The sequence below is a fragment of the Anser brachyrhynchus genome, assembly GCF_964034855.1.
Source record: "Anser brachyrhynchus genome assembly, chromosome: 2".
Classification (NCBI taxonomy): domain Eukaryota; kingdom Metazoa; phylum Chordata; class Aves; order Anseriformes; family Anatidae; genus Anser; species Anser brachyrhynchus.
The window spans coordinates 161,421,745-161,447,292 of NC_137695.1; the positions used below are offsets into that span (position 1 = coordinate 161,421,745).

General features: G+C 46.2%; 1 protein-coding gene across 19 annotated transcripts in view; it reads left to right on the top strand.

The window, feature by feature from the left end:
* The window catches only part of SCRIB (scribble planar cell polarity protein), a 125,018-nt gene that overhangs the window by 7,923 nt on the left and 91,547 nt on the right, over positions 1-25,548 (top strand). For all 19 annotated transcript variants that reach the window (XM_080582886.1, XM_080582900.1, XM_080582897.1 and 16 more), the window contains exons 2-10: positions 15,247-15,364; positions 15,614-15,692; positions 16,999-17,088; positions 17,817-17,873; positions 21,619-21,682; positions 22,946-23,020; positions 23,109-23,253; positions 23,614-23,732; positions 24,354-24,553. In XM_080582886.1, the coding sequence (XP_080439012.1) occupies positions 15,247-15,364; positions 15,614-15,692; positions 16,999-17,088; positions 17,817-17,873; positions 21,619-21,682; positions 22,946-23,020; positions 23,109-23,253; positions 23,614-23,732; positions 24,354-24,553 (947 nt within the window). The remainder of the gene's footprint in view (positions 1-15,246; positions 15,365-15,613; positions 15,693-16,998; positions 17,089-17,816; positions 17,874-21,618; positions 21,683-22,945; positions 23,021-23,108; positions 23,254-23,613; positions 23,733-24,353; positions 24,554-25,548) is intronic.

The window sequence follows — 25,548 nt, forward strand, 5'->3', positions numbered from 1 at the left end:
CACGCCCTGGTGCCCGGGGTTCTTCCTCCCCGGGCATAGGACTTGGGCCTTTTGAGATCCTTGTCAGCCCATTTCTCCAGCCTGTCAAGGTCCTTCTGGGTGGCTGCACAGTCCTGTGGTGTGTCCACCACTCCTCCCAGTTTCATGCCAGCTTACTGAGGGTGCATTCTGTCCCACTGTCCAGATCATTAATGAAGCTGTTAAATAGGACTGGACTCACTATTAACCACTGGGGTACTCTTGAGCCTTACAGGCCTCCAACTAGACTTTGCACCACTGACCACCTTCTGAGCCCGGCCGTTCAGTTCAGCCAGTTATCGATCCACCTCGCTGTCTGCTCATCCAGCCCGTACATCAGCAGCATCTCCCTGAGGGAGTTTTGGGCACGATGCTCCCCCTGCCATCCATCCGGCCGGTCATTTCATTGTAGAAGCTTATCAGGTTGGTCAGGTGTGACTTCCCCTTGGTGAATCCTTGCTGACCACTCCTGTTGATTTTCTTCTCTTTCACGTGCGTGGAAATAGTTTCTGGGATGAACTGCTCCATCACCTTTCCAGGGATCGAGGTGAGGCTGACCAGCCTGTAGTTCTTTAGGTTGTCCTCCTTGCCCTTCTTGAAGATAGGAGTGGCATTTGCTTTCCTCCAGTCTTTGGGCACTTGATTTCATAACATTGCTTCACTGTCTGCCTGACAGATACTTGAATGAGGCAGGGCACAGTGATGAAAGATTGTGGTGGATCGTAAGACATGGTGTGTGCTGTGGCAGAGGGATGTGGTGGCCTGCAGAGCTCTTGCATTGCAAGGTCCGTTGTGGCTTCAGACTCCGCCTTCTTCCATTTCTAGCTCAAGGTATTTAATGCGGTGTGTCTGAGCTGATCCCCAGAGAGCTACTTTGGCACCTTCCGATTTGTGCTCTTCCTGTTCAGAGGAATTATTTTTGTCTTTTGTGTCTGAGAATCTCCTGCAGTCTCCTTCCACACAGGGACATTTAATTCTTCTTAAAAACATTTTCAGTCCACCAAATGCACTTCTGTGAACACCAAGATTAGAATTCGCTATACTCTGAATACCCAGCTCTGTACCAATTCATAAACTCGATGTTTTCTGCCTTGTCTCAGTTTCTCGGTTTCAGGATTAGAGTTTATTTGTGGTTTTGTTTGTTTTCTCTGGCTTTTTTTTTGGTTGTTTTTGTTGTTTTTTTATCGTGCATCTCAAAGTCACTAGCAGTGCTGGAGATGTCTGTTGTGTAAATGTATAGGGCAATATGATTTCTGCCTCAAGAAAATACATTCCCACTTGAAACAATTGGAACAGGTAACTGTCTAACTCTTGACATTGTTCTCCTTTGCTAACATTTGTGGCGTTACGGGTAAGTAATTTTGTTCTTTTCTCGTTATAATTGCTACCTGACCTTTCTTTGGTCAGAAGATGGTTTAGAAGAAGAGAACTAGGTGGGTGCATCGGGTCCCTTTGTAAGCCTGGAGTGGTGGAGACTGGAAAAGGCCATTCCTGAGAGGCTGGCATTCTGGGACAGGAGTGTGTAGGAACAGATAAAAGGTAGAATTGGTAAGAAAAGGGACAGGTCTTTGGATAGTACTTGGGGTGTGTTGTTTTGCTGCTTCATCTGTCGCCAGAGTCCTGTCCCATGAAGTGATCTCGGTAGATCTTTCCAGATGAATGTTTCTGCAGGATTTCAGTGGGAGATGTCACTGGGTAATCAGGGTGTGTTGGTGGCACTCTTCCAGCCCGCCTGTACAGGACTCAGGGTAGAGGCTGCTTGTGCTCTGGTTTCAGCAGGGCCTGTCTGCTTAAGGTTTGTATGGTGTTGCTTCTTCCTTTGAGATGCACTCTAAGACCGTGAATTGCTGCAGTCAGTGAAAACCCCCACAGCTCTGCAAGAGCAAAGTTTAATTGTGGTGATCTAAGTCTGGCTTGGGGATTTCCTTTCTGCAGCCCTGAATTGGTTTGTCATTTCATTTGGACCAGAGATTTCACTTTGCTTCTGCATTAAATGCTTGGGCATTCTTGGTGTTTGCAGTCGAACAGTTGCTGCATTCTACCCCTGAGGGGGCTGCATTCCTCAGTCCCCGATTAAATGCCTGGGATGAAGCAGCTGGTGCGCCTTTGGCTCAGAGACAGCTTGCTTTGTCTTAGCTGGAATGTGTCCCTGATGCTTAAGTACTTTTATATATTTGAAATGCATTCCTCAGGGCCTGATATGTGGGGTTAAATAGTCGGAAATCCGGCCAGTCTGCATTACGGAGGGCTGCGTCCTGCAGCCAGGGAGCAGCCTGCCTGTGCGTAGGTCTCCTCTCCAGCTCTGGTATGTGCGGGGGCACGCGGAGCCGCTGCGTGCTGTCCTGTCCTGTGAGCCAGGAGGAGCCAGGCCCCTGTGCATGGGTCTCCCCAGCTGCACACCAGTGTCTCCATGTTGTGTTCTGCCTGGGGTGGGAGGGTGGGGAACGGCCCCATGTCATGTATGGGGGGGGCTGGAGGACAGCCCGTTGCCGTCCTTGCTGAAGCCCTAGGGAACGGTGACCTCTCCGTGGGGGTCTGGCTGCAAATGCGAGCCTGGCCAAAGGCTCGTGTGGCTGGTGTTTGGCTGTTGCAGAGGATCAGCTGCTTCTCCTTGGGACTCTGCTGAGTGGCTGCCTTTTGGGTGTTTGTGATTATGTGCTTGTGGTCAGAAGAGGCTAAAGCTAGTTTAGCGCAAGAGTGGAGAATGGAACACCGCTATAATTGGAGTTGGCTATTTGGGATCCCTTGTTTGGGATGGCAGATGGATGCATATCCACTGCCTGTAGTCTTGTCACATGCTAGCTCAGGTAAGTCCGACAGAGTAACCTGGCAACGGGCACAGGGATCTCTGAGGAATGTCCTGGTGTGAGGGTACACCTGAATGGTGGTACTGCTGCCTTTCTCTTGGCATCAGGGCTTCCCTATAAGGCTGGGGTGCGGCCTCTCCACTGAAGCTCCAAACTGCGGGTGTTCTGATCTCTCAGTGGAGATGATCATTTTTTTGACCTCTGCTACTGTTAAGTCCATAAACCTCACTATATTTCAGATGGGAATGATTCTTTTTCTTGCTTCAAGCTTGGATCATTTCCCTCAGGATAGGGAAAGGTCTGTCTAGAATTTACTGCTCTGGTGGTGAATCTTAGTGCTGTCTGGTGGTGCTTGGGTCTTCTCAAGTGGACTGACTCCTGCTCTGCCGAGAGAGCTGCACAGTCCTGGGACTGACGTCCTGCCTGCATTGTTCGGCTATGGGATAGAAGTCTTTCTGGTTCTTTGGCCTCACCTGTAAGGAGCTGGCTTTCAGCACAGTGATTTGGTAGGACTGAGTTTAACCTTAAAGCCGAGCAACTCTGAAGTGCTTTGCTTTGTAGTTTTTTTTGCTCCCAGCTCTCCTTGAATCTCTCCCATACAGCTGGCTTCCTCAAAGGCAATCCCACTGGTACGGTCATCAAAGACCATCTCTTTCTTTTATCACAGACGTAAGAGGAGGAACCCCAGTTCTGTTAACACTTCTACTGCTAGATCTGACACGTGCTCCAGCGTACTGCCACCTTGGCAGTGGAGCGCACAACAGTCTCTTGCTGCCTCCATAAGCAATGCTTTAGATGGAAAGCCCATGTTAACCAGGACAATGTGAATGAAGCGTAAGGCTCAAATATGCGGCCTGGTATTGCTGTGAAAATTTTGAGGAGCTGCTCAAGCTGCTGTATTTCACTGATGACACCTCCTGCCTGTGGTGGCTGAGTCCTCTGTGTTTGTTCTGGTTGGAGATGAACACAGAATGTTGCTGCATGGTCCTGTGACCCCAGCCCATGGTAGCGCTGAAAGCATGGGAAACCAGGCCCTGGTCTTGCTCATGAATCACCAGGAGCATCGCAATTATTTTCCTGCTACACAGTCAATCCTGCCTTTAATTAAACATGTGCTGTCCTGCTGAAGGCAGTGGGACTGTACCAGCAGGGTTTGACAGCTGGACTTGAAATTCTCCTAAGAATAATGAGATCATAGAATCATGGAATGGTTTTGGTTAGAAGAGACCTTAAAGATCATCTAATCCTAACCCCCCTGTCATGGGCAGTGACACTTCCCACTAGACCAGGTTGCTCAAAGCCCCATCCAACAGGGGCTTGAGCACTTATAGAGATGGGGCATCCACAACTTCCCTGGGCAACTTGTTCCACTGCCTCAACAGCCTCTGAGTGAAGAATCTCTTCCTTATATCTAATGTAAACCTACCCTCTTCTAGTTTAAAGCCATTATTCCTTGTCCTGTCGCTCCACTCCCTGACAAAGAGTTCCTCCCCAGCTTTCCTGTAGCCCCCTTTAGGTATTAGAAGGTTGTTATAAGGTCTTCTCCAGGCTGAACAACCCCAGCTCCCTCAGCCTGCCTTTGTAAGAGAGGTGCTCCAGCCCCTTGATCATCTTTGTGGCCCTCCTCTGGACTCATTCTAATACTTCTGTGTCCTTCTTATGCTGGGGGTCCCAGCACTGAACACAGTACTCTAGGTGAGGTCTCATGAGAGCAGAGTAGCAGGAAGAATCACTTCCCTCGACCTGCTTTTGATGTAGCCCAGGACATGGTTGGTTTTCTGGGCTGTGAGCGCACATTGCTGGCTCATGTCGAGCTTCTCATCCACCAGCACCCCCAGGTCCTTCTCCTCAGGGCTGCTCTCAATCCATTCTTCACCCGGCCAGTATTTGTGCTTGGGATTGCCCTGGCCCAGACGCAGGACCTTGCACTTGGCCTTGTTGAACCTCATGAGGTTTGCACAGGTCCACCTCTCGAGCCTGTGAAGGTTCTGGATGACATTCCTTCCCTCCAGGAGGGGAAACCCCACAGCGCAGCAGAGTTACTCAGGCACCCTTGGTTTGCTCACTCCTTGCAGCAAAATCACCCAACCCAAACACCTCTCTGGCTCTGGGCCTTTGCGTCTGAGGCAGCCTGTGGGTCCCAGGTTGTTTTTGAGGAAACAGGGAGATGTTTGAGACTTGCAGTTTGGCTGGCTGAACTTAGGAACACCCAAATAGTTTTGACTGCAGAAGCAAGAAGGTTTTGTGCAATTCTGGTGTGAACGCCATGTTTACAGTGTAGACCCAGTTCCTCTAGATATGTAAGTCTCCAGATATATAAGTTGTCACTGCCTTATTTCAAAAACATTGGCCTGTGTGTCACATCATTGTGGCTCTGTGGCTGTATAAGTTGGGTGTCTGACTCCTCTTCCTCTGGCATGCACCTGGCTCCCCCTAAGTGCTGCTGAGCTTGAGAAATGCTGAATCTTTATAAAGCATTTTGTTGAAGTCTGCTTAAAGCACGCTTGGCTGAGGAGGCAAATGTCCCTGCAAGCTGGTAGCTCTTGACAGCCACCTCCTGTCTGCTGTGTGCAGGAGGGGTCCTGGCACTGAGGCAGCCCCCGCGAGCAGCCTGCTGCTTCTTGTGAGAAAATGGGGGAGGAGCTGGGACATGGCATCGCCCTCTTCCCTCCGCTCCTGGCCACCGTGGGGATGGCTCTCCTACAGGAGCGTGAGGCTGGCCATCAGAGAGCAGCAAGGTGACACCGGGGAACAAAGGCGCCTGTGTCCTGGTCCCCATCCCCAGGCAGTAGGCACAGTGCCCTTGGCAGGACTGATGTTTGGGTTGTGAAACGGAAGAACCGTGTCTGTGCAGACATGTGGACGGCTTCATGCCTGTCTCTATGTTAGCGTCAGTATGGGGAGTGCAAAGGGGGTCTCCTTGCATTAGCAGCAGTTGAGTGGAGAGCTGGGGTTCTGCCTCAGAGAGGCCAGAAGCTCTTTCTTCTATACCCTCAAGAAGACAAAGGTTCAGAAAAGAGATAAGAAACCAACCCAGGCATCAGGCAGACCTGGAAGGGGGGAACAGACTGCATCAGAAGTAGTGGGTATTTTCATCATCCCTTGGGTGCTTCAGCACCAAAGACGTTTTCTCTGCTTTCTTGGCTGTGAAAATGTATCTTTCTGCATGTGGGATGGGAGGTGTGGGGCATACAGGCTCATTTTTCCATCATATGAGTCGTGGGTAGGCACAGGGCTCTGGCCTTGGCTGCAGTAACTCTGGGCTTGCAAGTGCTGCAGGCTGAATCATAGAATCATTATGGTTGGAAAAGACCTCCCAGAACATCTAGTGCAACTGTCCCCCTACCACCAATGTCACCCACTAAACCCTGTCCCTAAGCACCATGCCCAGCCTTTCCTTGACTCCACCACCTCCCTGGGCAACCCGTCCCAATGCCTGACTACTCTTTCTGAGAAGAAATTTCTCCTAATTTCCAACCTAAACCTCCCCTGGCACAACTTGAGGCCATTCCCTCTAGGCCTATCGCTGGTTATCTGCAAGAAGAGGCTGAGTCCCAGCTCCCCACCCCTCCCTTTCAGGCAGTTGCAGAGAGCAATAAGGTCTCCCCTGAGCCTCCTCTTCTCCAGACCAAACAACCCCAGTTCCCTCAGCCACTTCTCACAGGACTTGTGTTCCAGGCCCTTCACCAGCTTCGTAGCCCTTCTCTGGACACGCTCCAGGGCCTTGATGTCTTTCTTGAAGTGAGGGGCCCAAAACTGAGCACAGTACTCGAGGTGCGGCCTCATCAGAGCTGAGTACAGGGGAACAATCACCTCCCTGGTCCTGCTGGCTACACTGTTCCTGATACGAGCCAGGATGCCGTTGGCCTCCTTGGCCACCTGGGCACACTGCTGGCTTGTGTTCAGGCGAGCATCAACCAGCACCCCCAGGTCCTTTTCCTCTGCACAGCTTTCCAGCCACCCTGCCCCAGGCCTGTAGCGCTGTATGGGGTTGGTGTGACCAAAGTGCAGGAATCTGCACTTAGCCACGTTGAACCTCATCCCACTGGCCTCTGCCCATCGGCCCATCCTGTCCAGGTCCCTCTGCAGGGCCTTCCTACCCTCCGGCAGATTGACACATGCACCCAACTTGGTGTCATCTGCAAACTTAGTGAGGGTGCACTCAGTCACCCTCTGTGGCAGGCATTGCCAGTCAGCACAAGGTGCGTGGTGGTTTTGGATGCGTCTCTGTCCCTGGCCCTGCCACTTATTACCGCGCTGCCTTGGTCGTTCCTGTACTGAAACCCTTCCTGCCGAAGCAGGGGGCCAGTTCCCCTGTGCCTCTCCTGCAAAGGCAGCTGTGGTGGCAGGGGTCACCCAGCACTGCATGTGTGCAGGAGAGGGGGCTGTCCCCCCGCCAAGCGGGGCTGGCTCTTCGGCCATTAATCCTGTTTGGGGAATGGTTGGCTTTCCAGGTCTGTCCTCAGGATTTTGTTTCTGGGAAATGGCATAGCTGAGTGGTATTTCAAAGGGTTTGTTCTGATCCCTTCACTCGTTGTCCTTTCTCCTTTTTTCATTTTCCACCTCTTGATCTGACTAAGTGAGCAGAGAAAGGAGGCATGGCTCTGCTAAGCGTTGCATTTCAGCAGAAGCGAAGTCCTTGGGGGTGGCATCCAAATTCCCAGCATCACTATCTGAATACTGTGGTTCTCCAAGCTAACCCAGTAGCTCCATTAACCTTTTGTTCACGTCCTGGGGCTTTGCCACAGCCTCAGTAGTAATGCTGGGAGCTTTGTGGATATGAAAGTAGACAGAGGCAGGATTAAGTTCAGAAGAGTAAGCCATTTCAGCAAACTGAAGAAATGCAACTTAGGTGGAGGTATGCTAATTGCAGAGAGGAGGAAGGAGCCTCAGACATTTTCTAGGACCTCTTGTAGACAAGCAATAGTTTATAAGGGCTTTTTAGGATTTTGCTGTGTATATATGTGTTGTGTGCAACTTTGCATGTACTTGATGGTTGTGTTGCCATTCAGAGGGACCATGACAGCTAGAAAAATGGGCCGACAGGAGTCTCATGCAGTTCAACAAAGGGAAATGCCAAGTTCTGCACCCAGGGAGGAATAATCTCACACACCATTACAGTCAAGGAAATGACCACCAAAAGAAGCTTTGCGGAAATACCAGGGGGTCCTGATGGGCAAGAAGTTGATCCCCAGATAGGAAGAGCATTGACAGCAGGTCACTAGAGGTGGTCCTTGTGCTCTGCTCAGCACTGGTGAAAGCATATCTGGAGGATATGAGTGGGTCTCCCCAGTGCAGAAAACACATGGATGGACAAGGTTGTGTCCACTGTAGGGCCACAAAGATGGTTAAGGTTAAAGGACTGGAGCATCTGTGATACAGGGAGAAGCTGAGAGAATTGGGACTGTTCATCCTGGAGAAGAGAAGGCCGAGAGGAAATTTACAAATGTATATAACCTGTCAGGGAGTAAAGAAGATGGAGCTAGACTTCTCAGTAGTGTCCAGTGACAGGAAAAAGATGTGATGGGTGAAGAGTGAAATAGAGGAAATTCAGTTTAAATGGAATGAAACACATTTTTTTTCTCTTTTAACTGAAAACATTGTTGAATACTGAAACATGTTGCCCAGTGAGTTTGCAAACTGGCCATCCTTGGAGATGTTCAAAACCCAACTGGACACAGCCCTGGGAAACCTTCTGTAGCTGACCCTGCCTTGGGCAAGGGTCAGATAAGTTGATCTTGAGAGATCCCTTCCAACTGCAACCATTCTGTGATTCTGCTGGACCTGCCCCAGCGATGCAAATTGCCTTTTCGAGAGAACTACTGTGTTTGAAAATCTGCATCCTTCACTTACTGACCTTGCTGTGTGCTCTTTCGCAGTTTGGCAGACACTGGCTGTCTAGAAGCTTACTGTGCTGTCTAATTTTTCTGGAAGCTCTATGCTAGTATCCCTAGGCAGTGGGATGTCTGCCTCTAGCTGATTGATAGAGGTTGTGTGTGAAGGTAGGGGTGACTAGCTCCATTCCTTCTCTTGTAGAACAGGAGAAGGCTGAGGCAGCTAGTCTTGGAGTTGGATGGTCAGTGTTCCTCAAGCGTTGGAGGGAAATAGGGGACCATCAAACTTCTCTCTCAGGATTTAGGCATCTCCCTCTCTTCATTTTGGTCAGCACCACCTCTAGTCCCACCCACCGGCATTGCTAGGAAGCAGTCATGATACATGAAGGATGTGAGACTGAAAGCTCATTTCTAAATCAGGTTAGTATTTACTCCTTCCTATGTTCACTCTGCTTTTCTAAGCAAGAGCACAGCATTGACCAAAGCAGGAGCCACAGGCTAACCAGGCTCATAAATTACGTGGAGGCACAGCGTTTCACGTATACTGAACTGCTTGAGGCAGTGGATGCCAGTGGTGAGAAGCTCTGCAAAGTGGGATGGCAGGCATCCTCACATTATGAGCAAGAAACAAGTTCTAGATCTTTGGTCCTTAGCATCAGTATGTGAGGCTCAGTACTTTTTCAATATATAGGTTTTTTAGTTCCTCAGCGGAAGCCAAAGGTGAATCTGCCAAATGGGTCCAGTATTTGCTGCTACCAGTGTTTCTTGTTTTCATAAACGGTTAGAGCCTGTTGTTGTTTGTCTTGAGTAAAACCACAATATGCTGTTTGGAAATGTTCTTTGAGTAGCACTGACCTAACTGTTGAAGATGAGTGTTTTGTGGTTGGGATGGCTCACTGCTTGGCTGTTGGTAATATTTCAGTTTGAAGCTAATGCTTCTTTCCCTTTTCCCAATAGAAAAAAAAAAGGGTGTTGGGGGCAGGTTGGGCTTGAGGCTTTTTCTTTGGTTATGCAAACAGGCCTGTGATTTTGACCTCACGTTGCATGTACTACCGTTGACAATGTTCTTTGCATGTCGTACTTGGTCACCTCCTCTCGTCCTTTTGGACGTTGTGCTCAGAGGTGTTCAGTTTCCATAATTTGTCCCCATGTTTAGAGTTCATCTCCTTGTAGGGTCTGGCAGAATGCCCTGGCATTGAAGAAGGCCAGCAGGCCACCCTCCTGGGTGTATCGCTAGGAGCTCACCTGGAGACTGGGGAAGTGATTATTCCCTTCTGCCTAGCACTCCACAGAGCACACCTTGATGCCATGTCCGGTTTTCCAGTTCGGAGCCCGCAATCCAAGAACAGCGTGGATGAATTGGTGTGAGGGGAGGGGGGTCGGTAAGGTGTGTGGGGGCTGAAGCACTTGCTGTGACAGGATAAGCCAAAGGGACTTCTTCAGCATGGAGAAGACTGCTTTGAAGGGACTTCGTAGCAGCCTGCCAGTGCGTACAGGGAAGTAGGTTATCGAGGTGATGGAGCCCGGTGGTGCCTGGCAGGAGTAGGAGAGGCATGGGGTATTGTTGGACTAGGAGGTTCTGACTGGTACGGGGAGGCGCAGTGAGGATAATTAAGTGGCAGGTGCAGGGGCCTAGAGAATTTTTTGATCCTCCATCGTTGGAGGTTTTGAAGATTTGACTAGGCAAAGGCCTGAGCAACCTGGTCCGACTTCATAGTTGACCCTTGGAGCAAGAGATTGGACTAGAGAGCTCCCGAGGTTCCTTCCAACCTGAATGATTTCATGATTCTGTGATAAAAGTCTGTGAGGTACAAGATATTAGGGGGATATTACTTCATTGTCCCTTTGGACTGAAAAACCCATGGATCTAGTTTGTCTTGTTTTGTAAGAGATTGAAGTAATCAAATTTTATTTCAGAATCATAGATAAACTCGAGTGACTTTTCAAGTGTTTGCCAGATTTTGTCTTTAGAGGGGCTCCTGAATGAGGATGTCACTGCTGAAAACATGCTGCAGAGCCTGTATTTCATATTTTTCTGTATTTTTTGCAACGTTATAATTTTGAGCAGTGAAGTTATTTATCTTTCATCTTAAAGTGCTTTAGAGGCTCTTTATACTTTTCACTAATTTTCAGCCTGTCAGTACATTAATGAGAGCACCGGCTTATGTATTTCCAGTCTGCTATGTTGCAGTAGCACTGCTCTGGATATTCTAAAAATTTACGCCACCTGAATTGTATTTGCAAGACAATTTTGTAGTTGCTTTCCATCTTAGGCATCCTGTAGTCATTCACTTATTTCAACAATAAAATGTCTTAGTAATATATTCTGATTCACAAAAACCTTTCCTCCCACCCAGTTACCCAGCTACGCTGTTAATATATCAATATATGTATTATACCCTCACATCTTTGTGTCGAGCCCCTTTTTTATGTGTCGTAATCTCCATCGTACTCTGAGCTGGCTGAATTCCTCTGCATCAGAGTCTTGTTTCACTAACCCATGTTGGCTCTGTGTGGTCTTTGGGCTTCTGGTTTGCTAGTAAACTGTGAAAGTTTGTCATTCGTTTTTCTCTTCTATCGAAACTTGTGGTTTCGATATTATATCACTCTAGTTGGAAGGATCTAAATCATGCAGCTTTGGTGGTTTTTCTGTGTGTGTGTGTGTGTTTTGGTGCTCAGAAAATCTTGAAGTTGTATGTGTTTCAATAGAGACATACAGTATGGTGCTGAATTTGTGATGGTTTTTTGCCGGCTGTGTGAAACATGATTAACAGTGATTAGAAAAAGGGATAATTACTGGTCTCCAAAGAGACATTTGCTTGGGCTTTCACTCTTAGTTCCAATAACAATCTTAAAATTAATTTGTTCTTCCAGTGTCACAAGTGATTCTGTTGTGCGGTCACGTTTTGTAACTCTGGCTGTTGGAGTTACGAGTTGAAGTATCCAGTTTCCAAAATAGTGAATTGAAAATTGCATGCATCATGCTAGATGTAGCGTTTGCGGTCTTCTCAGTTCTTGATTACATCATGTTGTCATGCATTACATCATACTAAATTTACAGTCTTAGTAGAGATAAGAGCAAACTTGACTGCTTGATAGTTTTCCTAAAAGCTTTGCTAGTGTAAATGGGAAGCGCACTTTTGTTTCCTCCTGCAGAAAGACTCACCTCTGAACGGCAGCTGAACAACCAGCGTATGTTTATTTGTTTCAGCAGTGCTCGTCTAGCTACTTACGCATTTTTACTGTAATGACACCTAAGTCTGTACTACGCCAGTTATGGAATCACCGATAAGCTGTCCTGGCAAAACTCTTTGTGCTGTTAGTGAAAACAGCACTGAACAAAGCAGTCTGTAAAGGGAAAATACAGACTTGGTGCGTCTGTGCTTCAGCTGCCAGCATTTCACTGACACAGTCCTGTTGGTAAGGGGTTAACGGTGAGGACTAAGTACCTGTTACCTAACAGAATTAAAAACACGTTCTTTCTAGTCAGACTGGACATGGTGGGTCACTTGAGTCCTGTTTAACTTTATTTTCTTGCAAATAAAAAGTCTTAATTCTTGCACAAGGACACTAATTCTACGCCTGTCTTTTGTGATTTCCCCTGATGACTTCTAACTAATTTGAATTTTTGTCACATCGATATATATATATATATATATATTTTAAGTCCAGCTTAACTGACTTTTAAGGAGCGGGATGTGCTACTCTGATGTTTTGGTGTTTGCTGAATGGAAATTTCTGCACATCTCTGATAATGGTCTGTCAGTACTGTGAAGTTTTGAGTTTATTTGGTCACCAAAAAAAAAAGGCTGTGTCAGGAAAAAAAGCACGTTGTTTAATAGGTGTAAAACAATATACAAAACAAGGTATCTTGCAATGTTGTGTTTAGTAGATGACTCCCAGAAGTGAAGTTAATTGAGTGTGAAGAATTGAGATTGTCACAGCAGCCTAATTCTGAGGCTTGGTCTGCACTTAGCCTCAAAAGCATGTCTGTGTGCATGTAGGTTCTGATTATTTTCGGTAACATAGCTATGCTAGTAAAATGCCTGTCAAGCAGTTTGTTTTGTTAGATTGCGATAAACTGCATGGATACAACTGCTGTGCCAAAGAAGCGTGGTTTTTTTTTTTTTAAGAAGTGCTTTTTTTTTGATGGCCTAGCTAAGAAAGTGACTTAACTGTAGGCGAAAGAGGAGTCGTTCACAGCTAGCAGTTCCCTCCACAGATGACTATTTTTAAATCCCTACTGTGTCAATAAATACTTCCCATGTATCATGCAGTGCAACGTATAGCATGATTTTATTTAGTAAATTCTTTTTTTTTAAAGTCTGCACATCTAATTTGAGACTGTTTAAAACCTGTAGCCAGAAGCACTAGAAGTTTGCACTATAGATGTTCCGTTCCCTTTGTTATTTTCTAACTTGCAGACTCTAGCAGGTCAACACAATGTCTTGCCTGGAATTTCCTTACATTCTAAAATTAGGAGAAGGATCTAAGAAACAATAGCAAATCAAGTCTCTAAATGTCCTGCTCTGGCTTGAGGCTTTGCTGTCATTTAGACTTTCACCTACTTCCTTTTTTCTTAAACCGATTTTACGTTAGATAAACTGAATTAAAAAGAGTTTATGCTGCTCAAAGTCAAACCGAATTTACTCTTCTGATAAAGCTTTTCATGCTCCCGATGTCCTAAAGCAGTACAGTATTCGGTATGGGTGCTGTTCAGCCTGAGCATTTCTTGCTCCATGTGGGGGGGGGATGTGGAAGCACGACAGCCTCGGTGTAGCAGCGGCGGTGTTGTGCCATCCCTCACCCTGCACACGCGCCCAGCAGTGCCTCCTGGCTGAGACGCCTCTGTGGGAAACAGCAGGGGTTTGGGTCTGCAGCGCAGAAGCTCTCAAACCAGGTGCATAGAACTCGTTAGCCGGTCTGGTGGGGTGAGCAGCTCTCGTCATTGTCTGTGTATCTTTTCACAGTCACGTTCTGCATCGCCTTTACTTCCTTCCCCGTCCCTTGTCTGGCTTGTGTTACTGTGTTTTGCAGTGTTATGAGTGTTAGCTGTGGGTGCCCTCCCACCCCAAACTGAATGAATTTCAATACCCCCTTAGCTGTTCCTGGGGCAAGTCTGTTTCAGCAGCCTTTTATACAGACGGATTACTGGAAAGGTAACTGAGAAAGAAGGTTCTGACCTCAAATTCTTGTTTGGTCCTTCTCAGTGAGGCTGTGTAGGCAGCCCTGACTCTCTGAACCTGTTTTCTGAACTGTAAATAAGTTTGAGATTGCATTTTCTCTTGCTTAGTGTAACTACGTTTCTGCGTCTGGTTTAGCACAGACAAGGTGATTACATGGATTAGAAGTGGCTTGTCCTTGTCACTACATAGACATGAGTTTTCACCAAGCTTCTTTTCAATTTTCTTTTTCATCGTGGGTTGAGTTATTACCTTTTAAGGTTTGGTCATCTAAAACTCAAAAGCTGTCAGAGATAACTCATCTCTAGTACTCATCCGTGATGTGGCAGAACCCAAACACATAATCAGAGTCTCGCTTCAGTGTTATTACACGTGTAACAGTCTGCCTTGATCTATTTGTAGGTTATGGGTAAACATCTTGAAACTGTCTCTTTCTGCATCAGGTTAATAATGTTTGTTTGTTATTCCCAGCCATTCTAAAACAATCCAGGAAATACAGCAAACGCCGCAGCCTTGGTTTCCATCCTGTCCTATATCCTATGACCAACAATAGCTAGAAGCAGCTGCAAGATTTGTCAAGTTAATAATTATAGTATGTTATGTTTAGTAAACATACTGAGAGGCTGTTTATGTCTAAAAGAGGATGACGGATGAATGTTCTAATTTACTTCTTATAGGTAATGTAATTCACTTCTGAGAACAAGAGTAGGTGTGAAGAAATTGGATGTTATTGGACTAGCACACCTCTAGAGGTCCCTTTGAGTCAACATTTCTATGACTGATGTTTCTAGAAAGGAATTTGCTTTCCTTTTCTAATTCTTGGTTACTTGGGCCCTACAGATAGTTTGCTCACTCGTTTTCTAGTACAAGTGGCACAAATGTTTTCCCTGTTGTTGTAGGAACCTGGGACTGATGTCTTGGGTACTGGACAGCAGGAATGTTTATGACAGCAGGGACAGGACTTCAGTCTGAAAGTCCTGTTATGTTTCTCCTTTGTTGGCTTCTCTGAACCATACTCATAAACATTGTCAGGTCTGTTTGTGAGCTACTTTATTGTGACTTCCTCATGATGGGAGTATGTGAATGCCTGATGTTCTGTGTTTCGTACGGTACCTGTTCATTTTGCATCCTACACAGGAAGGAGAAGGGCAGTAGGATAATAGAGATATTAAATAAATCATTAAGCTAAACTCATTAAATTCAGGTTTTCACCCTTGTCTCTTGTAGACCTTAATTGGGGTTCTCATCTGTGCAGTGACTGCACTTTGGGGCCCTCAGGAGAAGAGAGATTGAGAGGAGATGGCATTTGTCTCCAAGGATGGATGTTCAGTTTTGCCCTGAGGTGAGACGACACATTTTCCACAGAACTGCCGCTGACCCAGTTTTGTTCTCTTCCTGTCTTAGCCTTTCTTTAGGCTTCTGAACCTGCGCAAACTGGGCCTGAGCGACAATGAAATACAGAGACTTCCCCCTGAGGTTGCCAACTTCATGCAGCTGGTGGAACTGGACATCTCCCGTAATGGTAAGGTCAGAGCTCAGTGGGGGAATAGATGCCCCACAGTCTTGCTTCTTTGCATACTGCACTGCCCTGTGCATTTCTGTTCTGAGAGTCAGAACAGTTCGCAGTCCTGCAGAGTGATCTGTCATGGGTCCGGAGCTGTGAAAATTTGTTGTCTTACTGTGTCTCAGGCTGCCACCAGTACCTGGTGTCCCATTTTCCACATGATAGATTCTTCTTAAGCCTCTTTTTCTTTCATGTCTTTTTTTCCAGACATTCCAGAAATTCCTGAAAGCATCAAATTCTGCAAATCCTTGGAGATCGCAGACTTCAGCGGGAATCCCCTCTCCAGGTAGGAAGGTGTATGCAGCCTTTTTGTACAGCTGAGAATGAGAGTTGAAGTTCCTCATCCTCCCTAGCTTTCTCTGGTCTTCATCTTGTAATCGTCTTCCCTTGAAGTTAAGGCCTAGGATCACCCTGCTTTTGCCAAGACCTGCAGCTGTCTGCTCTCCTGACACGTGGAACACTCAGCATAGGGGAAAGTTGGCGTGGCCTCTCTCTTCTGCAGGGCCTTTGGTTTGGACTTACGAGGCTTTATTCATACTGATGACACTGGTGTGAGAGACTTCTGTCCTCTTGGAATAAGTTTGTTACTCTTTCCCTACTCCTTCACCATGCTGCACAAAACAGAACGGATGGAGACTGGTGTTACGGAGGAGTACAGAAAGCCTTGCATGCTATCCTTTGCTCTCTCAGTCCTTTTTGCTCTCTGTCTTCTCGCTTATAATCTAGGGTGGCTGTTCTTTGAACCTGTTTGGTCAGTTTCCCTAGTAACACAATGCCCAGAGCTATGTCCAGGAACAGGGATCTGCCGTCTCTAGTATTCTCTTTCTAAAGCTCTTAATGCATAATGATCTGGGAATTTAAGTGTGGCTTCTCTGCCTCAACGAGCTATACTTTAAGGCACTGATGTCTTATGTATTGTCTGCAAGGGTCCCTGGAGATGCCAGCCTGATGCCAGATGCCTGGTGCTCTTGTGCTCCTGGGCAAGTGCTGCCGGTCACCCTTTAAATAGATTTAACTCTCTGCTTCCCTCTTGTGGTGCCAGACACTGTCAGAATGGGAGAAACTTTTCAGTCTTTGAGAATCCCCATGCCACAGGAATGAGGAGCATTTCTTACCCTACAAGTTATTTGTTAGTCTTTTTGTGGCCCAGAATTCATCAGGAAAGAAGGATTTCTCTGCTTTGTGGGTCTCTTCCTTGCTTTATTGTACTTTGGAGCTGTTGTGATTATACTACTTGGTCCTGGGGAATTCAGCAGTGTCCTCTGCAGCAGTATCCTTAACTGGGTATTTGTATTTCTTAGTAGCCCTCCCTCCTTCCAGGTTTAAATGATTGCATAATGTAGCTTAGTCTGTGGTTCATGCTTAATACTACAGAGACAAGTGTGCATACTTGGACATGTAGTGACTTTGTTGCAAGGAGTGTTGTGTCTTGGAAATGGGTCAGGAGCTGGGGTCAGAATTGGTTCCTGCCTGTCTCATTTGTGCCTGTTTATACCAATTGGAATAAGACTGGCTTTTGGGGGATTTGAGTGAGTTCAGCACTGGTTTTGCATACAGAATTGATGGCGCTTTATTCTGTCATGTTTTCACAGACTTCCTGAGGGTTTCACACAGTTGCGGAGCCTGGGCCATTTGGCCCTGAATGATGTGTCCCTGCAGAGCCTCCCTAATGACATTGGAAAGTGAGTATGCCCCTGTTCCTCAGAAAGCAGGGGAGGGCCAGGGTAGGAGCACTGTGCTGTTGGGGTTGGCAGTGCTAGCAGGACTTGTTGGGCAAGAGCGTGCTCTCCCAGCTACAGCTTGCTGCTGCACTGAATATGCTATCTGAGCACCTCTAAGCATTATTCATATTGAAAGGCAACCGTTTTAAAAGTTTCTTTCCTGGACTCAGCTGCTTCTACTCTTCCACAGTCAGTGCACAGGCAAGGCGTAAATCCAGGTCTCTCAAATCCTCTATCTTCTCTCCTTTTATGAGTACCCGTTTCCAAACAGGTTTGGTCTGTCCTGTGATGTTGAAGTGACTCATGCTTCTAGCAAATAACCAAGGGAAATCTCGTGGTGCTTTGTCCATGAGGTGCAGTGCCCCTCCCATGGGATTTGGCTTTCTACATGTGAGGGATTTTTATCTTTTTGGGCAGACAGTCCTTTATGTGATATCATGTTATCTTGCCCCAAGTTTGGACACTGTGTTGTAGCCCCCTGATTTTGCAATAAGGTGTCACCATCATTACAAGTAATTTAAGATATATTTCCCCCTTTCTCTCATCTCCATTTGTGTGTACACACTTAAGCATATGCATTTGTGCAGGACATGAGATACTGTCACAAGGGAAGGGATATGAACATCTCCTTGGTATCTCTGAAGCCCTATTGAATGAATTTGGCTTTCTTACTCCCTTTTCTCTTACAGTTTAGCAAACCTGGTGACTTTGGAACTACGTGAGAACCTGCTAAAGACTCTACCAACGTGAGTATCTGGTGGCTTCAGGAGTCTCCTGCCTGATAGTTCAGACTCATGGGCTTGCTTTTTCTATAGTACAAGATTTAGCACTTTGATTGGGAGGGCTCAAACCTTTGAATAAGTTAGCTGCATCATGCTGGTTTTCTGTAGATTGCGTTGAGGAGGGAGAGAGATAGTACAGGTCTCAAGAGCAGGGAAAAATATTTAGAGTTTATCCTCAGCTTCTGTGTCAGAAATGATTTGGAATAGACAGGGTTCCACACAAAAGCTGCTGGAAATTGTGGGAACCTTTTTTCCTTGAGAGGTGGAACAAATGACGATTGTTTTGGAAAAAGAGAAATACGTACTGATGTGGGTGTTGGAAGAACTCTGTATACAGTGAAGTTAGTAACTTGAATATGTCTACAGTATATTTTGCTTCTTATGTCTATTTTCTTTCTGATTGTCCTGGTTGAGCAGTTTGTGGGAATGGGTGGGATAACTGGCTTTTCTGCAACGGGTAAAAAATAAGCTGGCAAAGGAATAAGCCATCAAGGTAGAAAAGGTAAGTCATATTAAATGTTTCAGAGAGTTAGGAATAGAGCTAACTTTCTGGCAGAAGATCTGTTTGGTGCAGCTGATGCTATCAAGTAAATAGAATGTGGAGAATTAATAAGGCTGTACATCAATCTTTGATCTGGAGCCCATAAGAATTGTCTGCTGAGTTTTCTCTGAGGTTTCATTAGCACTGTCAGCTTGTTTTCTGCCTGCTTATCCATCCAGTTGATGGTTACAACCCCAGTCTTCCTTGAATATACGTTGGAAGGGATTCCACCTGACTTTTTTGAATAGCAGTAAGTTTTGGGGCTACACAAACTCCCTAGTGACTGCGTGAAGTAAGCAACTATTGTCACCCTTCCTTAGTGTCCTCTTATTCATGGCAAGCGTTCAGTCTGGCTACCTATGTTTTCCTCCATGCTCCCCTGCTTTATTTAAATAAGTGGGCAAAAGAGGCTTCTAATGATGTGGTGTTCAAGCAGGGCTTTGATAATAAGCAGTATCAGTAAGCAGTTCAGGCTTTAGTTTTGTTTCTTCTGTGATAGCTGTGCCTCCCTCACTGCAGGACGTTGCTGTGACTCATGCACGTCCTCTTACAGATGGTTATTTTCCTCTGAGCTTTGCAAGTACAGGGTTTATCTGGTTGTAGAATTAATGTGTCAGTTTTGACCCTTTAGACAAGACATTTCCAAAAGGGAGCTGACAGTCTGCACTGGTCACCTCCCAGCCTTCATACCTGGTGACTACACAGCGATAGACACATAGTTCAAACTAACGCTGTCATCTTGTCTCTGATGCCAAAGTTGCTGGATCTTTTGTGCACAGAAGTTGAGAGCATTGAAGCACTGTCACAGAAAGGTGATGTTAAGAGGACAGCTGAGGTGGCCCCACATGGAACATAGCCACAAGGGAGAAAGCAAGAGCTGAAGCTCCTCACGTCAGGCTGAGAACAGACAAGACAGAGAAGTTTGGGCCCTGGTATTGGGACCTGCTGCTGTCTGTTTCGTGTGTTCTTTGTTCACACAGGCAGATGCCACCACTATGATAAGCTACATAAGCAAAGAGGAGCAATAGCTACATCCAGAGCTGGCTTTTAAACTGCAGTGAAGAATGAGTGGCTTTTCACCATCTAGGAATCAGCGAGTAAATGGATTTTGAGAATTCAGTCTGTGAACAGACTCATGGTTTCTGGGGAGATCTCTCATGCCCAGTGTTCCCTTGTTTCCCTGAGTGAAGCCTCTGTACTGCCTAGAATGATGCTTGTAGCATGTTCTGAGTCTGGGGATTTTTCTCTGAGAGTTAAGTCCATACTTAATATTCATCATGCAGTGCAATTCCAGCTTCTTTTCATTTTTCCCAATTGACAGGATGATTTCCAAAAATAGAAAGTGCCTTAAAAGACCAAGGCAATTTTTGTCAGGTCTATCAGTCAAACATGAGATCTGTTCTTAGTGTGGTTACAAACTGTGCCCAATAATGGCTCTAAACAAGTCCAAGTGATCTTGCCAAAGAGTAGAATGACTTATAAAAATGGATGGTGTTTTCATTTTGCAAGTTTACTGAGTGCAGTAGATAGACAGACTTAGGTACTCTGCATTTGTGACAGTGTCCCTCCAGTTTTTGCTGTAGTCTTTCAGTGTCTTAAAAGATCCAGCTTGCAGTGACCTTGACTTGTTAAAACTTAAATTCAGTGGTTGGCTTTCTGTCAACTGACTTCTGAAAGAGTTTGTCTTGTACAGCTGGTTATCACTCCTCATCTCTTCCACGTAGGTGGGACACAGCTTGCCAGTCAGTTGGGAAGCGTGGCTCACATTGATGTATTCTCATGGAATGGTATAGAGAGATCTGTACTTAAAGCATGTTGTAAGACCTCATATATCAAGGTGAATTCCATGGCTCACTTTTCCCTGTTTTGGGAATTCAAACTGAAGATGCTAAGGGAGTCACGGCTGCTCCACCCTTCAGAGAAGTCAAAGAACAAATGTACAGTCATAATGAGATACTGCTGTACAATAGAATCCTTCTGACAATACTGTTGATAAACCTTTGAGTGAATATAATATCTCAAAATCTACCACTTTAAAAGGTGAGTACTTCTTCTTCCTGTGTAGTCCCAATATTTTTATAGCCTGCTCCAGGCGACACAGATCTATTTTGTTTTTTCTTTTTGTGTTTTTCTTTTCTCACAGGTTTCCAGCCTCCAACTTCCTGAGTTTGGGTGGTGTTGAGATGCATAGCTGTATTTACAAACAAATGCAGTGATTTCTTTATGAGAACATTTCCCTGTAAAGAACAAAATAAGCACTGAAGACCATCCATTCTGGGGACATAGGCAGGCTTTAAATGGGAATTCTGCCTTAGCGTAAAGCAAGAGGCAGCAACCCCTGTTCGGGAGAGTGGGTGTTGAAGTTGGTGGGGTAGGACTGAAAGCTGAAAACTTGTGGACACCTGAACCAACTCAGAAGAACTGAATCCTGGTGTTGTGGTGTTGACTTTTCACCAGAGGTTCATAATGTGTTTGGATAGTGGGGTACATCCTTGGGACCACCAGTGTTGACAGGCTTTGTAGCACAATTCCTGTGTAGGTTTCTTGCAGTATCTTGCCGAGTGAGCTTCTTGTCTGTACATCTTAACCTTTTCTGAGACATCATGCCAGTGTTGTCTTTCCTTTTGTCTTAAACAGCTTGTCCATCCCATTTGGGGAGATTGGGGCTCTTAAATTTGTCATTCCTGCCTCTCCCTGCAGCTGTTCTCCCCTTGCCTCCCAAATACGTATTGTCCTCTGCTGATTCCTGTTATTTATAACTCTGTGCTCAGGTCCCCATCCTTGCAACAAAAATTGGCATCAATGTTAAGGTGTGGCTTGTCATCTATCATGTTTTTGCTCAAAGAGTATTTTTTATAGTGGGAGGGGGAGAGGGCAAATTGGTATCAGAGTAGAAACTGACCACTTTGGGACTGATGGTGCTAATGAACCCAATTCCCTGGTGCACATGGTCTGGCCTGGGGAAGTGTACCAGCTCTCCTAAACTGCTTGGCGCAGAGGGAGTGTGAAAAGGGGCAGGATTGCCCCACCAGTTTTAGGAATTAGTCAAAATTATGTTATTTGTGAGATGTGTGTCCCTGATGCTAACCCTCCTTTCTTTCTTTCCTTCTTTTTTTCTTTTTCTTTCACTTTTTCTATTTTCCCCTTTCTATTCCCTGTATCTTGCAGTTCACTCTCATTCCTTGTCAAGTTAGAACAGTTGGATCTTGGTGGCAATGACCTGGAAGTACTGGTAGGTGAGGGATGGTGGGGAGGGAATACGGGTGGTTGGTAGGGGTAGCACCTGTACCTTTGTGGAAGTGTTTTTTTTGTCTGAAATGCAAAGAAATAGACCCTCGGGTTGTTTGGGAAGATTCTGATCTGCCCAGGATGGCCTAGTCATTGTTCCCAGTATAATGTTTTCTTTGTGTGTTGGCCCTGTCTCACTTTCTACTATCCTCATACACATCTTGCTCTGCTTTTTCCAAGCCCTTCTGGTCTGAGACGTTCTTTGTTGCTATCTAGCTGCCTAAGGATCTTTCCTTTCCAATGAGATTCTGTCTGGTACTTTCTTTCTCTGCTGTGTTACACTGCCACCAGCTGTTGTTTTTCATTTCTGCTGGGCTGACTTTCTGCCTTTCCCTTCGTAATTTAATTTCTCCTCTAGGAAGTACAGGAGCATTCCATGTTGTTCCTGACAGTTATGTCAGCCCAGCATGTGGTGTGTACCCTCTGGATCGGGGTGCCTCCGTGGAGGGCTCTAAGCCTAAGCATGCTGAGAGCCAGCACATAATATTGAATTACAGCTCGTCTTGACATTGGGGGAAATCCAGTGATATTCTTTAACTTTGCAGTTGTGGATCAAGTTGTTCCTGAATCCTGTTCTTAATGTTCTGAAACGCTTTTTGGCAGAAAGCCAACTAAAATGGGAGGCAAACGAGATTTTGCAGCTTCCTGTGCACAAAGCTGCAGCCTGCTTGTGAGAACAGTTGGCTGACACTTGAATTGCACTTGAGTGGTGCTTTAACTCCTAAACCAAACGCTCATCAGTGTGTGTTGTGTTTATAGGTAACAAAAGGAGCAATGCTATGAACACGTCTACCATTGCTGATAGCGCTGCTATGTCATGTTGGGATTGCCAGTGTTAACCGCAAGCTTTTATACATGTCTGGGAGGAGGGGGAGAAAGACACATTTCTGCTGTGGGGCCAGCATTTCCAAAACCCTGTTTGGTTCTTGTCTTGCCTGCTACTGGACAGTCCTTGCTGTTGTCTTCCATGTTTCCTGTTGGGAGCTTCTGCAGCCAGTATGCTAGCCCAGACACTTCCAAACATATTTGCTGCAGTATTGTGGCACACCAACGCGTTAGTTTCATAAACCATTTGATGAATGGTTTTAGGAGGTGTGAAAGCAGTAACAGTATCTAGTTTTGCAAAGTTTTAGTATGATTTGGAATATCCTAGAGCAGTTTCTCCCCTGGAAAGGACTGACACTGCTACTGTCCTGCTCTGTTACAGCCAGATACTCTGGGAGCGCTACCAAACTTGCGCGAGCTTTGGTTAGACCGGAACCAACTCTCAGCCCTGCCTCCAGTGAGTACTTGTTCAGTCCATTGCTTCACTGCTTTGCTCCCTCCCTGTACTGCTCCCTTGAACCACAGTGTCTCCTTTCTGATCCTAGGAGCTGGGTAATCTCCGCCGGTTGGTCTGTCTGGATGTGTCAGAGAACAAACTAGAGCAGTTGCCCAGTGAGGTCAGCGGGCTAGTAGCACTGACAGACTTGCTTCTGTCACAGAACCTGTTGGAATGCATTCCGGATGGGATTGGTGAGTATTGTGGGATGGGGAGCAGAGCAGGACTTGAACTGCCCCAGAAGTGCTCCTGTGGGGGAGGCTTCAGGCAAGACAGTATGTAACAGAGTATTAAGGCTTGATGGACGTAGTTTCTGTAGGTGAGTGCAGAAGCAGCAGATGATGCTGGTGAGCAGACCTCTACAGGACACGTTCAGGTTCTTGATCTGCATCATGCATAGATGAAACCTGTGAACAGGCATGGTTGGGAAGAAGGATAGTGCCTATATTGTTAGGTTAGGTAATCCCTGATGGGAGGCATTTCAGGCAGGCAAACATGGGACAGCATCATTATCTCTGTGGCTTAGTTCACACCTAGCTTGTTGCCCTGGCCAGGTCAGCTGAAGCAGCTCTCCATCCTCAAGGTGGACCAGAATCGGCTGACAGAGGTGACAGAGTCAATTGGGGACTGTGAAAATCTGTCGGAACTCATCTTGACAGAGAACGTGTTGACAGTAAGTACACCAGCAGTCAATCCTCCTGTCCTGTGCTGTTCAGTAGCTACATGCCAGGGATCTTATCCTATCTTCTCACCTCTGAGGCAGGTTCTTTAGTGTGTTACAGCTGCTGTCCTCTTAGCTTCTTTTCAGCACAGAGGTTCACCTAGCCCAGAGACTCTTGAAGACACTGGTGGAAGCTGCTTTCTTGGTATTTTTTCTCAGAAAAATTATCTAGGATAACCAGGATGGATCAGTGCCGAAATTCATCTAGTCTCATGGGAGAAGGTCTACAAGAAAAGCTATATTTGGCAAGGGGCCGTGGTGTAGTGTAGTTTAAAATCTCCCTTATCCAAACTGCTCACAATTTATTCGTTAATACACCAATATTGGAAATGGACAGGTGAACAGGAGAAACGTCTTGACCAGTGGTGTTGTGTGTGTGCTGTGCTGAGATAAATAGTTGACATGTAACAGCCTGTGAACCTGAGGGAAAACCTATCCTGAGGTTGTGGAAACTATACTGAAATCTCATCTCTGTTTGGACAGAAGGCAGCTTTTTTTTTTCCATCCAATAGAGGATTTTATGCCCATTCTGCTGTCTTATCTTTAGCAGCTACTGAATCATGTCCTTCCTAGGCCTTACCAAAGTCCCTTGGGAAGCTGACCAAGCTGACGAACCTGAATGTGGATCGGAACCGACTAACATCCCTTCCAGCTGAGATTGGAGGCTGTGCCAATCTGAATGTGCTGTCCTTGCGAGACAATCGCCTGTCCCTCCTGCCAGCAGAGCTTGCCAACACCACCGAGCTTCACGTCCTTGATGTGGCTGGGAACAGGTTAGCAGCAAGAGGGGTAAACAGTCTTGTAGGTGTATTCCTAAGGAAGCTGCTGGGAAGAAGCACTATGGGCTGGGCCATGGTGCGTTTTGGGAGACTCTGGATCTGTGCTGATCATGGGATCAGCAGTTTAGAGAGGTTGCTTAAACCTCTGGAAAGAGGCTGTGTCTCTCAAGCTTTTTGCCTGCAAAGCATAGGGTAGAATTGATACAGATGCACGGGGACGTTTTTCTATGTGTGAAACAAAGACCCAGGGAAATCCCTGGTCCACTGTATTAATGCCTCCAAATTTTGTAGCTGTATGTCATCAATCCTCAGGTAATTGGTGTCTGAGCCTTATGCTTTTCCCAGTTCAGTAGAAGAATACCACCTCCTCCTCCTGCTCTCATTGACACCCCCAACTCAACATGCACAGTCTTCATCATAACATGTAAGCTTTAGGGTGGCTTTTGGCTCTATCTGTTTCTCGTGCCAAGAGTGTTCTGCTTTCAGCCCCTGGCAGTGGTCTGAAGTGGGTGCTGGGCTCACTGTCAGTTCTGTGCAAATACAAACATAATTTTATTTGCTTGTTTCCGTGTATCTGAGAGTGACACTGGGCACACCTGGCTCTTTTCTTCAGGTTTTCTCTCCAGCCAGTGACAGCTCAATTTCTCCATTGTTTTGCCAATGTGGCTATGGTTTTACTAGTGTTTTCTACGCTGTTTAGGTGTCTCAATGGGACTGTCAGCATCTACAGAGTACAATTCAGTCTGACCAGTGGACCTGTACAAAGCACAGCTTGAGCTGTGCTTTGAACCACTGAGAAATCAACTGTTTGTAGCCTACTACAGGTCTGCAGTTCATGCAGGGATGGAGACATTTTCTTTCCTGGTTTGCATGTGATTCAGTGGGTGTTTCCATACTCTGACTGTGGGAAGATGAAATTTCTAGCAGGTGCCATGTCACATACAGCAGTGTGATTTGTGGCTTTGCTATTTACAAAATAGAGTCTGCAG